The sequence below is a fragment of the Rhineura floridana genome, chromosome 7, assembly GCF_030035675.1.
Source record: "Rhineura floridana isolate rRhiFlo1 chromosome 7, rRhiFlo1.hap2, whole genome shotgun sequence".
Classification (NCBI taxonomy): Eukaryota; Metazoa; Chordata; class Lepidosauria; order Squamata; family Rhineuridae; genus Rhineura; species Rhineura floridana.
The window spans coordinates 119,340,517-119,357,184 of record NC_084486.1 but is presented as its reverse complement, the minus strand read 5'-3'; the positions used below and the strand labels follow the sequence as shown (position 1 = coordinate 119,357,184).

At 44.7% G+C, this 16,668-nt stretch overlaps 1 protein-coding gene across 1 annotated transcript in view; it reads right to left on the bottom strand.

The window, feature by feature from the left end:
• Positions 1-16,668, bottom strand: part of MED12L (mediator complex subunit 12L) — a 366,394-nt gene that overhangs the window by 83,100 nt on the left and 266,626 nt on the right. The window contains exons 28-33 of the mRNA XM_061637068.1: positions 9,477-9,665; positions 7,943-8,017; positions 7,637-7,827; positions 6,908-7,069; positions 4,883-4,994; positions 1,644-1,733 (exon numbers count right to left, since the gene is read on the bottom strand). Of these exons, the coding sequence (XP_061493052.1) occupies positions 1,644-1,733; positions 4,883-4,994; positions 6,908-7,069; positions 7,637-7,827; positions 7,943-8,017; positions 9,477-9,665 (819 nt within the window). The remainder of the gene's footprint in view (positions 1-1,643; positions 1,734-4,882; positions 4,995-6,907; positions 7,070-7,636; positions 7,828-7,942; positions 8,018-9,476; positions 9,666-16,668) is intronic.

The window sequence follows — 16,668 nt, the reverse complement described above, 5'->3', positions numbered from 1 at the left end:
TGAACACATTGATGATGAGGGTGGGGATAGAGGCTGAGCTTGTAAAGTGGTGTCAGAGTGAGTAACACAAGGCACTGCTGACTGTGGGAGAACAGGGACCTGTTGTCAAGGAGCAGGTTGACCAACATGAGGCAAGATTTCTGGAATTGCAGGCATCTCCACTGTTTGAAAGAGACCACACCCCAAGGAGGCAGGGAACAGGGCCGGAGGACGGGGAGGGTCAGCAGAGACCTCAAAGCCATGAAAATCACCTTCAGAACCCAGTGGGGAATCAAACAAGTTGATGACAGATCCCCCCCCATTAGTCATCAATGGAAAGTGGGTTAGTGGCACACCCTCTAGCTCTTGGAGAATGAGGAAAGGTCTGAGCCATTATAGAACAGTCTTCTCCCATATAACATGCCCTCCTAGAGGCCCTCACCTCGTTTGATTTAGTCTTAGCCTGCTCCCTGGCAGAAAGGCAGGCAGGCTGCTTTGTGGAGATGCTAAGTCTTTTTCTTTGCCTTCTTATGCTGCTGAGAACCAGCAGCTGACACAGCCGCACTCAGCCACTGGGCAAAGGTAGTTAAAGGTGCAGTCAACCCAGATTCCCTGGGTAGGAGGCAGAAGGAGGCATAACTGCCGTGAACTCAACTCACACACACATACAGCCAGAGCGCAGAGGAGAAATGCAGGTAAAGAACTCCAAGTCAACACATGCACACACACAGATGGGGTTCAGAGGGGCAGTATAATAACTGGCTAGTCAGGACACTAACTCAGCCCAAGATATGAGAATCTACTTCCAGGCCTACAGGTGGGGGGCAGGGGAGAAGGGAGAGGAGAAGATAAAGGGTGAGAAGAAACAAAAGGCCATGGAAAAAACAGGTCCACACAAGGAGAAGAGCAAACACAGGGAAAGAACGAGAACATGGGCACCAAAGGCAGGAGAAGGAAAATGAATGGGACTGGTGAAAAAAGGTAAAGAGATGGTGAGAGAAAAAAGCACATCAAAACAGCTCAACAAATGGCAGCAGTAATGGTGGGGGGCGGGAGACAACAAAGAGAAAGCAAGGGAGACCAGGAATTAAGACAATGAAGATGGAGGCTACAGCTGCAGGGAAGAATGATGAAGACGCTAACTAGCAGAAAGCAAGGAAACACCAGATTAAAAAACCAGAGAAAAATAAGGCTTTAAAGCAGTAGCGAGAGAGAGATTAGTAAAATGCTGCCTGATGGCAACAGGCAGGAAAGAAGGACTGGAGTTTCGCAAGCTCACGCGAGAGTTGGCTTCTTCCTCCAAAGTTCTTGTTATTCCAGCCTGTGGCCACCAAGTGGCAGCCACAGCCATGTGAAGCGTCATTATACTTGGAGGAAAAAACCATCTTTCACAGGTGAAGAAAACTTTTGAGAAATTGGAGCAGAGCTTGGAAAAGTTACTTTTTTAAAACTACAACTCCCATCAGCCCCAGCCAGCATGGCCACTAGACTGGGCTGATGGGAGTTGTAGTTCAAAAAAGTAACTTTTCCAAGCTCTGAATTGGAGGACACGTTTCAAAAGAGCACTAGTACCAATTATTTAGTATCTTTGAAGATGCAAAACAGCACTTTACTAAGGGATAGCATAAAATATTCTAAATAAATAATTGTGCTTTTTTTCTTACCAGATTAAGTCGAAGTTGCAAAGCTTCATGCATCATTTGTCTAGCTTTAACATCATCCTGGTATCGTTCTTCCCTCCAGTTGCTTAATATCTAGTAACAAAAATGCAGTTAACATAAGCATGTTTACTTTAAAACTTAACATTACTTACTCCTGCTCAACACTTTGTATCCAGAACATATTTTCTCACTTCTATGAAATATTTCTCACAAATTTCGCTTGTTGTTAAATTCCTGCTTGCTATGATCATCTCCTCTTGCCCACTTTAATTAATACTTTCAATTTTTTAATTATAAAGTCACACCTGTGGCATTCAAAGATAGTGTTATTCGCTTTTACTTGATCTACACTGGCTGCCGGTTGTCTTCCGGGCCCGATTCAAGGTGTTGGTATTAACCTTTAAAACCCTAAACGGTTTCGGCCTTGCTTACCTGAAAGAGCGCCTCCACCGCCACCAACTATGCCGCCCTACTAGATCAGCCACACAAGGCCTTCTCTCAATCCCGCCAACCAAAACAGTTAGGTTGGTGGGTACTAGGGAGAGAGCCTTTTCTGTGGTGGCCCCCACTCTCTGGAACTCCCTCCCATGTGATTTCCGACATGCCCCTTCCCTAGACGTATTCTGCAAGGCCCTGAAGACGTGGCTATTCCAACAGGCCTATGAGGTCCTTGGGATGGGTAAATCTCCATGATTTTGTCATCTGTCGTATGCTGCTATTATAACTGTTTTATGTGTACCGATGACTGTCCAATATTTTATTTATTGTTATTATGTGATTGCATTTGAATTTTTGTATTTTATCTCATTTTAATGTACGTCGCCTAGAGTGGCTAATTGCCAGATAGGCAACAAACAAATTAAATATTATATTATTATTATTATTATATTTTCTGGTCAGTTAAAATAATAACATCTTGCAAATACTATATCCTCATGGTGTAACTCCACACATGCATGAGTTTCCCACATTTGCCTGGGAGAAGTCATTTTCCATTGTACACACACATTTCTTTCATTTGATAGGTGAGAAAGGGAAGCCTCCAAATCATACTCTACAGATAGTAGACTGTTAATATTTTCTACAGATTAGAAACAGTTGCACGTGTGATAAATTAAGATATATGTCAAATCCAAATTAAAGCCTAGAAGAACTGGGCAGAAGAAGAAAGAAGGATTAAAGGCAGCCAAAGAAGATACCGAGGGGGACAGTATCAGGTAATGGAGTAGTTAGAGATTGGATTTAAAGTGAATAGTGTTACATGGCTTGTTGTGTCTTGCAGTGGCATAGGAGCTATTCCCATAGTACTGTAAAAACATGTCGATGTAGGAACCACATGGAGCAGAGCAAAAACTAAGATTCCCATCCACACCAATACAGTCCTTCTTTGGGAGTGGCTAAAGAAATGTCATATGCTCTGTACACATAGCTCTTCTACCTAGCCATTACTAGGTTGGTTATGGGAGCATACCAAAGCAAAGAGGCTCACATGTCATGATAGCAGCAGAGGAATTAAGCACTAAAACCAGGGATCATGTGGTAGTCATGATGGGTTCTGCCATCTTCTAATCTAAATCCTTAACAAATCAAGTGGATCTATGTTCCATTGATTTTAAAATCATATATTTTCACATTAGGTCTAGTCCACACATCCAGCAGAATGAGATGGGGATGAGGTGGTATAGACTGAGTATCGACTTGGACCACACCCATGGAAACAAGTAGCAGATTCTTTTTTTGAATATTGCAAGCACGCATGCATGCGCGCGCGCACACACAAACACTCTCAAAACTCCCTGCAAATAAAAGTTAGCAGAAAGGGAGCAGGCTGGGCTACAGTCTTTCTCCCAGTGTACTACATTTGTACTTGCAGATTTTTTTTTAACATGGAGGAACATCTTCAGTCTGAAGGGGCATATTCTGTTCTATCACAATTCTACCATCTCATTCACCTCCATGTATAGGCCAGGCATTAATGTGCTACTCTTGGAACTTTGGGAAGCTTCAAGAGCAGGCTTGTGCTATCACATGGAAGACTGGTGCTCAAAGAAAAAGAAAGAAAGAAATCGCACTGAGTGGACACAAGTCACTGATCTCATTTAAAGAAGCATTTAATAACCTGGTCTTAGGGTAGAGCCGCACTTACTGTTGTGCCAGTCCAGTGAGTCTCTTATCTCTCTTTTCTCAAAATGGTGCTAGTCAAACTCCGCCACTTTTTATTCTCAAAAACTCATCAAATCAGTTCCAGTGCATTTTTTTAAAAATTCAGCTTCAGGAAGGTTTCACAACTGATTGGTAGATCAATCTGTTTGTCTTCCAGGTGTGGCCAGTGGAAATGCTTTGCTGCAGGGTCAGGCAGAGACAGTTATTGGCCCAACGCTTTGCTGTGGGCAGTCCTTGAAAGGTCTGAAGGCAGTTGTGGAGAAGGCAGGCACGGCCAGCAGAGGGCAGTGTTGCTTCAAAACAGCCAGAAAAAACATTCTGGCTGCTTCTCAAGCGACTAGTGTGCCCATAGCCTTAGTACCTAAAGTGAAGATGTGGCAAATGCAGTTTTGGTACAGAGCAATACAGCAGGCTTAACGTAATGGTCCATTTTGGAATTAATAATTTCTTCTATCCCAGAGTGCAGGACACAGAATAATGGGCTCAATTTATGGAAAGCCAGATTTTGAATGAACATCAGGAAAAACTTTCTAATTGTTAGGAACCAATTACCTCAGAAAGTGGTGGGCTCTCAAACACTGGAGGTGTTCAAGAGGCAGCTGGACAGCCACTGGTTGGGTATGCTGTCAAATCCTCATCGCAACCATCTTCCATCTGGAAACCTATGTCCTCACTGTGGAAGGCTGTGTGGATCTAGTATTGGCCTCCACAGTCAGTTATGGACCCAATGTTAAAGACTTTATTTTGGAAGACATCTCAGTCACGAGTGATCGCCAGTGAAATAAAGGGTATCCTGTAAATTGGATCCCTGCATTGAGCAGGGGGTTAGACTCGATGGCCTTATATACCCCTTCCAACTCTACTATTCTATGATTCCAAGATTCTATGATTCCTGTTGTGGTATCTGAGAAAGTATGGCATTTTTCTTTTTAAAAAATGCAGAGAGATGATTTTATTTTTAAAAATTGGATAAACCATATCATTTCTACCTTTCAAATGTGGTTTCCCATATGCTTGGGTTCATTAGCATAACTGATTTTCATCTGATGCAGAGCACAGAATTATCTGCTTATTTTTACCTGATTAACTTGATTTTGTAGAGATGTTAGAAGCCCTTCTCGCTGCTCATCCTGTCCCTTAAGGCAAGTAAGTACCAAAGAAAGGAAAGGTTGCTGACTCAAAAGAGACATGCTTTAAAAGAGGCAGAGACAAGATTCAATTAGTAGTGTTATTTTGATACTTCCTGTCTCCAATCCCTTTCTTCCCTTTGTCTACTCTTTCCCTAGGAGGGTTTTCTTCATCTGTGCTGTATTCACCATTTTAGCAAGCTACAACTTACATTCTAAAAGCAAAAAACTAGGCCAGAGGTTTTCAAACCATGGAATACCCAGGAAGGTCTCAAGACATTCCTCAATGGGGAGATTGGTATTAAACTGCTACAAGATGCGGTTGTGGCCTCTAGCTAAGATGGCTTTAAAAGGGGGAAAGACAAATTCATAGAGGATAAGTCTATCATTAGACTTTAATCATGATGGTTATATGCAAACCCCAGGTTTCAAAGGCAATATGCCTCAGTACCAGCTGTTGGGGAGCAACAGCAAGAGAATGGCTGTTGCCTTCATGTCCTGCTTGTGAAGTATATGGTTGGGTACTGTGGGAAGATGCTGGATTAGATGGACCGTGGCTCTGATGCAGCAGGAGCACCTCTTATGATTTTATGGCAGGCAAGCTTCTCCACAAAGACAGCGAGTATCATTACTGATATTCTTCTGCAATATGCAGCTTCAGGGAACTCTGCAGAATGTTACATAGGTGCTCTGTCTATACAAAGCGAACTACAGAGAACACCCTAGAATCTTCTGCGATGTGCAGGGGTTACTTGCTGTGCACATCAATGTAGAAAGGATTATGAGGGGGTAGGAAGTTCAGAAAATAACTGCATTAGGCCAATGGTATAAATACAGGCCAATACACTGAGGCGGATGTATGATGCCTCTTCTGCTGTCCGCTTTTTTGAACATAACAAAGGAAGATGAGGAAGCACATGCTTCACTTCCTGTCTCATCAAAAACAGAAATCTCACATTCCCTCGTCCTTTGAGGAAAGCAAGCTGTCCCCTCATGAGGATCTTGCACGGCTCTCCAAGAACAGAGATGAGAAAGTTCTCCTTTGGGCAAAGCCGAGAAATGCAAGACACTTGTCCTCTCTGATCTCCCTCTTCTCCTTTTGTGTGACATTTCCACAGCAGATGTTAATTTAAACCAACATTCCTATCTTATTCAGGTTAACAGAAAGCATAAAGCACTGAACTTTTAAGGAGTCCTGGAATGCTTTTCAGGGAGTATCATACATTATTGATAATTAAGCAAAGTATGGGGATTTTGACAACTAATTTAAGGCAGATTAAGATTAACACAGTTAAACAGAAAGTATGAATATTCAGTCATGAAGTGGAAAATGAAGGATAAAAGAAAGGACAGAAAAGGAAGTGTTCTTTTATGTAGACTTTTGAATATAAAGCAATTTCATGCAGAGAACGTGGAATTCTGTGGGTTTTTCTGTGAAATATCCAATGATGTATATATTCATACACACATCTGACAAGCTGACCAGACTTTTCTCAACATCTAATCAGAATCCCATATAAGAAGCAAACATCTATTTGTGAAAAGAGATATTTTTATTTGAGGTGAGAAATATCATTGGGTAAATAGATATCTTCTTTCGGAATAGAATCAGCGTAGCTGTGCTGCTACTGCCAGTAAATTCTAAAAGATGTGTTTGGCATATTATTATTTTTACCAGCACTGTTCCAGAGCAACAATAAGGGCAATAAAGAAGGAAAACATAGTCTTACTTATGAATACATTGTGCTAAATTTCTTCTTAAATACATCCAAACTGTAACCTACCTTTCCAAGAATAACTGTCTGAAAAAATGTAGTAGCGTTTTTCATAAAAGGAATCTTCACTTCATGCACAAACACATCTGATTTTACAAAATGAGAATGTGAGTTTTAGTAATAAAAGGACAATCTCCCTAGCCAGTCTTTGCATCTGATATTCTCCCTAAAGGGTTCAGCAGTATTTTCCAATCATTTTTACCTCTTTTGCTTCTGCCTGTCTCTCTCCTTCTTTGAAGATGATCCCAAATGCTGGCCTTTCTCTAGCTCTTCTCCAGCTGCTTTCAAGACTCTGCCTTGAACAGAGGTAGGCAGCTTTGCGATCAGGGGAGCCACTAGCCATACACCTTGCCGTTCAGAAGAACTAAAAGCATGAAACATACAAGACATTTCAAGCAGAATATTACTCAATATTCTCAGTATTTTTTAAAAAATAAAATATACATGTACAATTTTTTAACAATTTCTACTTAAAACAAAGCAGGTAGGTAGATTTAAAGCAATATAGTTCCCATCAGATCAACATAATTAAATAAGATAATTTAGGTCCTTCTGCATGAGTTGAGATTTAGAAGTCCACATCCCAGTCCAAAGTTATGCATGCTTTGATGCATACATGGAGGTCCTGAGCATTCAGAAATTTCCATTCATTGTAACACATGTTCATGTTCTTTGGTGTGCTTATAGTGTGTAATCAAGTGAATTGATAAATTCTCACATGCAGATAAACTCTGTCCATGCATTGGAGCTTCTGAGCCCAGACTTGGAAGACTTTTCTGGGCCTGGAATGCTGGCTTTTGAATACTTGGAATTAATACCACAATTCTGATTAAATACATCAAAAACAACCTCCACATTTATCCCTCTTTCAAATACTCCTGAAAAAAATGCACACAATTTCATCGTTATCCATTCAGACAGATTACATTACCTTAGGAATGTCTTTTTACTATTCTGCCTCGTAATATACATTTCGGCATTTCCAACAGAGTTTGGATTGAAGAGGCCTATACCAGAGTTAGAAGAGTTATTGTTTAGATCAGCGGATTGCTGAAACACCTCTATTGTCGCCTTTGCAATATTATCCAACAAGCTGTTCATTTCAGCCACAGACCCAGAACCCTACAGTGAAACATAAGTAAACTAACACATTCATGATATGTTTGCTCATATACTAGGTTAGGTTTTTTTAAAAAAAACTTGATTGAATGAAAAAAGTATGCTGGGAAATACTCACAGGCTCCTTCATACACTGTTTGATCATCAGCTGGAGTTCCAGCCATGATTGCCGGAGATTCCACTGATCTAGATTCTGTGCAAAAAAAAAATGAGGGAAAGTTTTTTCACTCTACAAAATTTAAAAATAATTTTCACCACTTAACATGGCAGGTGGTTTTGTTCTATTTGTTTGCATTGTGTCAAATTATTTCTTCCACATGCATGTTAGGTGTGGCTCATTTTGTTCATTCTTGCTGTCTGTGGATAGGATCTCATAGGAAAGGGAAGGAGATCTTGCCTTTGGGAAGAGCCTGTACCAAATGAATGATTTTCCCCTTCAGATCTAGCTTTTAACTGCAAATGATTTTGACTAAATGTTATGTGTGACACAAGGCTACTGCTGATCATGGCATCTCCATTTCTAGTTCTATATCTCTCCTGCATAACCTCTAGGAACACTTGCCCCATTTCATATTATTCGTTTTCCTTCCTCCACTAGCAGTACCCAGTAATTTGCAGTAGAGTGAAATGCACAACAGATAATAAAGTTTTTCTGAACATTCTTATGTGCAGGGCTGGTGCCAGACATGCCAGGGCCCTTGGGCACCAGCTTGTCCTGGGCTCTGGCATGCGTGCGTGCTCACACGTGCACACACACACACGCCTACCTGTCTCTTGCAGGGAGGGAGCTTCTTTCACCCGCCTGTTCGCTGGCTCCATCTCTCCTGTGTTTTGCAGCTGCGTGGGCTGCTAAGCACGCACATCACTGCTACACACGCACATTGCTGCCATCATCCAAGATGGCACTGGAGGCTTCAGCCCCTTAGGGAAACCTAGGCCGCCATCTTGGTTAATGGCAGTTCTGCACACACAGCTTGTGCAGCTTCAAAAGATAGGAGAGACGGGTAGGTGGAGCCAGCGAATGGGCGGGTGGAAGAAGCTCCCTCCCTGCGATCTGCAGCAGCTACTCTGCCGTGGATCATTGAAAAGGAGCGCTACTCCGCCCCCACCTTATTGAGAGGTCCTTAGGGGCCTCTGTGGCTCCAGGGGCCCTTAGCCAGGGCCCGACCTGGCCGCCCTTTGGGACCAGCCCTGCTTATGTGCAAAAAGAATATGTGATGGCATCATAGGGTCATGCAGCCTTCCTGATTGTGCATTCGGAGTGTATTAGAAGAAGCACTTAGCATACTAACGCATGCATGCATATGGAACTTTTTCATACAAGAGGAACCCAGGATTCTCCCTTCATACAGAGCTGTACACATATAGAGTTCCTTCACATTTTCAGCTAGCATATGCTTCAGTGGTAGGAGCGGGTGTGGCTGACAGGAGAGACTTCATTTCCCCCCCCCCTTAATTTTACCCTTTACAAGGGATGATACATACATGGGGCAAAGAACTGATTGACTTTTATAATTAAATTCTGTTACTGTTCAATAAAAATGATTAAATCAAGTTGGAAAAATAATATTTGAAGTCTTACTTGACTTTAAAAAGGGGAAGGGCAACAAGAAGGAAAATCAAATATGAAGTGTTTTTTTCAATCTGGTTACCTGAAGAATGCGCTTGATGTGTTGTCTTTGAGGATTGTCACCCTCTGCACATTCTTTAACACCATGAGGATAACAGATAAGCTGCAACAATTTCTGTGCTTGCTTGTTTGAAAGAACTGGGTCCAGGATAAGATCTTTATCAGTACACAATCTTTCAGGTTCTTTCAAGCAGTGTTCTCCCACCCACTCCTATCAACAGAGTTGGATTGAACATTAATATACAGCAAAGCCTTTTTTTTTTTTACTTTGAATGCATAACAAAAAACCAACATTTTTCAGGGTAAGTAGTCAGATTCATACTACATGCATGAACAGGGCCAGCCCCATGCATGCTGGGGCCCTTGGGCACCACCCTGCGCAGGCCCCTCTGCTCCCCTTCTGTGATCCGCAGCAGCAGCCATGGATCTCAGGACAGGAGTTTCTGAGCCACCCGCCACCCCCCCACTTCACCTACCTTTCTCTCTGCTGTTTTTTGCGGCTGTGCACACTGTGCACACAGGATTGCCATCAATCAAGATGGCAGCCAAGATTTCCCTAAGTGGTTGAAGCCTCTGCCGCCATCTTGGTTGATGGCACGCGGCTCGGAAGCTCCTCCTGTTCTGCGATCCGTGGCTGCTGCCGTGGATCGCAAAAGGAGAACGGAGGGGCCCCTTAGGGGTCCCTGTAGTTCCAGGGGCCCTCGGGCCAGTGCCCCACCTGGCCGCCCTTTAGAACCAGCCCTGTGTGTGAAGACACTACATTAAAGTAAAATGACTCTAAGTTTATTATGCAAAATATTTAACAAGGAAGAATTTGTCTACACGCAAACATCCTCTTGCCCCAATCCTACATTCAAGCATTCAGTCAAGAGCACTTACATGTCCGATTGAATACTCAAGGCACTAGGGCTACCAGATGTCTGGTTTTTGCCTGGAGACTCCAGTTTTTGGGGGTCTTCCCCGGGTCTCCAGATGACTCACCTTAATCTCCAGACTCTTAGCTTTCATTTTAAAAAAATTAAGTTTCTAGGTGGTCTGGTTCAAAAGATATAAACCAAAATGTCAGCTGCCGCCCCCTCCCGCAACTTCGGTTACTACTGGCTGCTCTAATCCCTGCCTTTTCAGGTTTTTAGCCAATAAGTGAAGTCAGGGTTGTGACTGACAAGATTTGTGACCCCAGGCAATAGTTAAACTCACAGTTTCCTATTCCTGCTTGTCTCACATGAGGAATTCAGTAAATATATAGCTTTCAGCAGCATTAAGAGTACTTTCTTAATTGGATTGGAACTTGCTTCTGAGTAAACATGCATAGGATTGCACTACAATGGAAGATCACAGCAGGATCTTGGTAGGCTTAAAAGTGTACATGCAGGGTTTTTTCAATTACCTGCAAAAAATGGACCATTGGTCTCACCTGAAGGGTGATTTTCCTATGAGTCCGGACATCACAGCGGGTTTTAGCTCCACCTATCGTGTGAAGGCAAGAATGTCTTTGAAGTCAAGACTAGGGGTGTCAGGCCCCTCCCACTCTCCAGTTCATTCGCAGCGAGTCTAAGGAGAGATATCTAAAAATACAAGAACAAGGCCAACAGGCCTGGCAGCAGGAAAATAACACAATAGTACCATGCATAGTAACATGACTCCAACATAGCGGTATAACAGAACTAGAAGTCGACTTCACTTTTAAATTTAAATATAATAGCGTAACAGTAATATATAACGCATTAGAAAATATATAGTCATCCTCCAACTGGGGGGGTCGTGATGTCCGGACTCATAGGAAAATCACCCTTCAGGTGAGACCAATGGTCCATTTTCCCTATGAGTCCGGCCATCACAGCGGGATGTACCAAAGCAGCCCATACAGGGTGGGACCGGATGCTAATCCTCATTAAGAACCTGTTGCAACACTCGTCTGCCAAAAGATGCGTCAGCAGTGGCATAGCGATCAATTTTATAATGCCTTATAAACGAGTGTGGGGTAGACCAGACTGCAGCCCTACAAATATCGGCAACAGGACCATTAGTGGCAAAAGCAGCCGAAGTGGCAGCTGACCTGGTAGAATGAGCCGTTATACTAGCTGGAACTAACAGCTTCAGAGACTCATATGCTAAAGTAATACATGCCCTCTACCAACGGGATAAGGTAGGATTGGATACTTTATGCCCCATAAACCTTGGATGAAAGGATACAAACAGAGACTCTGTTCATCGAATCTCTTGGGTCCTAGACAGGTAGGTCTTGAGAGCCCTCCAGACATCTAACGAATGCCAAGACTTATCGAGAGGATGGGTAGGATTCGGGCAAAAGGAAGGCAAAACAATGTCCTGGTTGCAATGAAAAACTGAATCGACCTTGGGACGAAAGGAAGGATCAGTCTTCAGCACAACAGAGTCCTTATGGAAGACGCAGAGGTGTCGAGCAGAAGACAATGCGCCCAACTCCGAAACGCGTCTGGCAGATGTGATTGCGATCAGAAACAAGACCTTGAAGGACAGCATACGTAGGGGCACAGTTCTGATGGGTTCAAACGGAGGGCGTTGCAAAGCCTGCAGAACTTTCGGCAAACTCCATGAGGGAAACCGATGGACAACAGCCGGAGAGCGAAGGGCGACTCCCCTCAAAAAAGTTTGATGAACGGATGTGAGGAAATAGGAGCTCCAGGGGAGGACACTGAGAGAATGGACGACAGAGTGGACGCATGTCGACGTAGAGTGTTGGGTTGAAGTCCCATCATAAAGCCACTATGGAGAAATTGCAGCACCCGATGCACAGTGGCCTGGGATGGATCATGGTGGTGGGACTGACACCACTTGGAGAAAGCCACCCAGGTATGTTGATAAATACGAGTAGTGGATGGTCTTCTCGAGGCCAAAATAATATCAATCACAGCATCAGACAGTCCAGCTGACCTCAAATGTCCCCGTTCAAACGCCACGCTGTTAGATTGAGCCAAGTAGGGTCCTGGTGCAGTACTGGACCCTGGGATAGGAGATCTGGCCTGATTGGAAGTGTCCAAGGATCCATCATCGACATTGCCAGAAGATCTGAGAACCACGGTCGGCGTGGCCAAAATGGTGCTATCAGAACCAGCTGTGCCCTCTCGGCTCACGCCTTCCTCAAGGTTTTGGCTAACAATGGTATGGGAGGAAAGGTGTACAAGAGACCGTCTGGCTACGGTATTGTCAGAGCATCCATTGCTTCCGCTGTTGAATCCAGGTATCGGGCAAGGTACCTGGGAAGCTGGCAATTGCGACTGGAGGCAAACAGGTCGATTGAGCATTCGCCGAACCGACTCTGAAGACGATGGAAAATGGCTGAGTGAAGTTTCCATTCCCCCGGAAACACCTGTTGTCTGCTGAGCCAGGCTGCTGTCACATTCCAAATCCGTCTGAGATGTTCTGCTTTCAGGGATTGTAGATGTTGTTCTGCACAGACAAAGGTGAGGGAGGCTAAGTCCTGCAGAGGACGAGACCTGGTGCCCCCCTGTCTGTTCAAATGTGATTTTACACGCGTGTTGTCCGTTCGAATGAGGACATGGTCCAAAGGGAACAGAGACTGAAAATGAATTAGAGCTAAATGTACAGCTTTTAGCTCCAGCCAGTTGATGCTTTGAGTCTGCTCCGTGGTGGACCAAACCCCCTGAACGTACTGGGAGTTGCAGTGGGCTCCCCAGTCTATGAGGCTGGCATCTGTGGTTACAACAGATCTGTGTGGTTCTCTGAACGACGTGCCCTTGGAGAGGTGTTGGGACCTCGTCCACCAGCGGAATGATAGGCGCAGTGCGGGGATCAAGCGAACTTTGCAATGGTTGGAGCTGGCAATGTCCTGTTGAAAGGGCAGTAAAGTCCATTGCAGATGCCGAGTGTGGGCTCGAGCCCATGGCACAATATGGATTGTAGAAATGAACATTCCGAGCGCCCTGGCTAGAAGCATGACGTCTGCTGATGTTTGTTACATCAGGGACCTTGCGATGCTTGTGATGGCAGTGATGCGATCTGGAGCCAGGAATACCATTGCCTGCAGGGTATCCAACATTGCCCCTAGATGTAGTAGGCGTTGGGTTGGTTAGAGATGGCTTTTGTCGACGTTGACAAGCCAGCCATAGGTCTCTGCCCTGGAAGCGTCGGTTCCAGGAGCCCCTGGATGAATTGGGGTCATAGAATCTGACATTGTGGCCTCGTCCTCCTGGCCACGTTCCTCGAAAGGGCTGGTTAGTACGGAAGGAAGGAAAGCGCCTGGAAGGCCTATGGTCGATGTTCTGGACAATGGCCAGAACCGGTTTGTGGGCGTCTTTGGGATCAACCAGCACTGCCTTTAGAGCTTCCTCACCGAAGAGTAACGATCCGGAGTAAGGAGACCTGGCCAGATTCATTCTGGCCGCTGAAACAGCCTGCCAGTGGCAAAGCCAGAGGATCCCTCGAGCGACTATCTGAGCCGTCATGGCTCGTGCCCCCAAATGAGTGGCATCCAAGGTGGCATCGGGCACAAAAGCTGCTGTCTTACGCAACTGTACCAATGACCTTCTGAGGGCGACAGGATCAGGGTTAGTGTCCTCTAGAAGACCATCCAGCCACATCATAGCTGCTCTGTAGAAAATGGAGGCTGAAGCAGAGGCACGCGTGGATAGGGCAGTGGCCTCGTGGTTTTTGCGGAGGGTGAAGTCTATTCGATGCTCAGTAGTGTCCTTTAGTTGGGATTCCCCTTCCCTGGGCAAAAGGGATCGTGAAACGAGGCGAGTGATTGGTTCGTCTATGCCAGGGACGTGTAACTTGGTGGCAAAGTCCGGAGCTAGGGCGTAAAGCCTGTCAGCCAGGTTCTGGAAGTGGCGAGATTGAAATGGTTGAGCCCATTCTTCAGATACCAATTTGGCAATTGGGTCCGGCACCGGGATGTAGTGTTCAATAAGTGCAGGAGATTTGAGAACCTTGGCCCCTTTGATGGCTGGTGCGGAAGAAGTTGAAGGCGCAGTCTGTAGACCAAGGGTATTAACTACCCTGCGTGCCAGGGGCTGATAGTCTGAGGCATTAAACAAGCGATACGATGTATCCTCCTCATGATCTGAATCGTCGCTCCAGTCATCTCCTTCAACGTGGTCAGTGAAGGTTGACTCCTCCGCATACGTGGCTTCGTCAATACATCTGCCTCTGGCTATATCGAAGGGATTTGGTGAGCAGGAAGGATGAGCTTCATGACACGCACGTTGGTCCATGTTGAGTTGAGGTATGGCCGGAACTTGTGGTAGTGACTGCATTTGGGTGATAAATGCCAGCATGGCTTGAAGTTGGGAGAAGAAATCAGGGGACAGCTGCAGCCCGGTTGTGGCAGATGTTTGTGCCTGAGCCGGTATTGGAGCAGATGTTTGGGGCGGTAAAACGGAGGGAGGCTGGTTAGGTGAAAGCTGAGTGGAAAAGCCAGCAAAAACCTCCTCGTCAGAGGAGTATATCGTTGGGGAATGAAGTATATCGTTTATGTGTGCCTGAGTTGCTGTGGTAGTGGTGGTGGTTGGCACAGAGGCATAGCGTGGCCGCTTTGGTTTGTTATGGCTGGAAATATGTTTTGTCTTAGCCATTACTTTAACATGCTTAGACTTAGTCACCTTGGAGTGTTGTGGCTGGGCTGTTTGTGACATGCCTGGCTGATCTGGCATCATATTGGCTGATTGCGACATGCCTGGCTATTCTGCCATCTTATATTAACTTGGGTGCAGTACACTGCCACGGAGGGGGCAGGATGTAAAGACCCGAACTGGCACAGCGTACGACCACGGAGGGGGTAGAATACACTGGCAGATGGCTAAGTGCACTGCCACAGAGGGGGCAGAATGCACTGTGGTATCAGCGTTAGTATAATATAGGCTGTATTTTAGATTTGGTACACGGCCACAGAGGGGGCAGGATGTACAAAATATAGTTCAGATTAGTGCTGTAGGCTGGATTTCAGGCGTGGTACACGGCCACAGAAGGAGCAGGATGTACTGAATATAATTTGGATTTAGTACAAGTCAGCACTGATATTAAGGCTCCAGCCTTGATGATACTGAATATAATTCAAATTTATTACCAGTCAGCCACTGATATTAAAGCTCCAGCCTTGATAATACTGAATATAATTCAGATTTTGTACAAGTCAGCCACTAATATTAAGCTCCAGCCTTGATAATACTGAATATAATTCAGATTCAGTACAAGTCAGCCACTGATATTAAAGCTTCAGCCTTGATAATACTGAATATAATTCAGATTTAGTACAAGTCAGTCACTGATATTAAAGCTCCAGCCGTGATAATACTGAATATGATTCAGATTTAGTGCAAGTCAGCCACTGATATTAAAGCTCCAGCCTTGATAACACTGAATATAATTCAGATTTAGTACAGGTCAGCCACTGATATTAAAGCTCTAGCCTTGATAATACTGAATATAATTCAGATTTAGTACAGGTCAGCCACTGATATTAAAGCTCTAGCCTTGATAATACTGAATATAATTCAGTTAGTAGAAGTCAGCCACTGATATTAAAGCTCCAGCCTTGATGATATTGAATATAATTCAGATTTAGTACGAGTCAGCCACTGATATTAAAGCTCCAGTCTTGATAATACTGAATATAATTCAGATTTAGTACAGGTCAGCCACTGATATTAAAGCTCCAGCCTTGATGGTACTGAATATAATTCAAATTTAGTACAAGTCAGCCACTGTATTAAAACTCCAGCCTTGATGACACAGTCACAGTAATTTTGTGTGTGAGGAAGCCCTGTGTAACTCTGTCTACAACACACAGACAACACACATACAGATAGGTTGCAGGGAAGGTATCCGATGGTTAATAAAGGGGTAACAAAAAAGGCGGGAAATTTGAATTCAACAAAAATGGCGGGAAAAATGATCTAAAAATGGAGGAGAAAGACAGAGCAATGGCGGCCGTCTGGTAACAAACTGGGGGAAGGGTAGCTCAGCACAGCCTCGCAGGGGGAGCCGCGGGGCCGATAGCCGCACTAGCGGCTCCAAGAAAACCCCCAAGAAGAAAGAGCAGATAGAAGCCTGTGCGGGATAAGGCAGCAGTAGGCAAGCCGCTGCCGCCGCCGGGAGCAGGACTCTCCGTGGCGAAATCAAAGTGCCGAGAGAAGCCTGTGAGGGATGAGGCAGCAGGAGGCAAGCCGCTGCCGCCGCCGGGAGCAGGGCTCTCCGCGGCGAAATTAAAGTTGCGG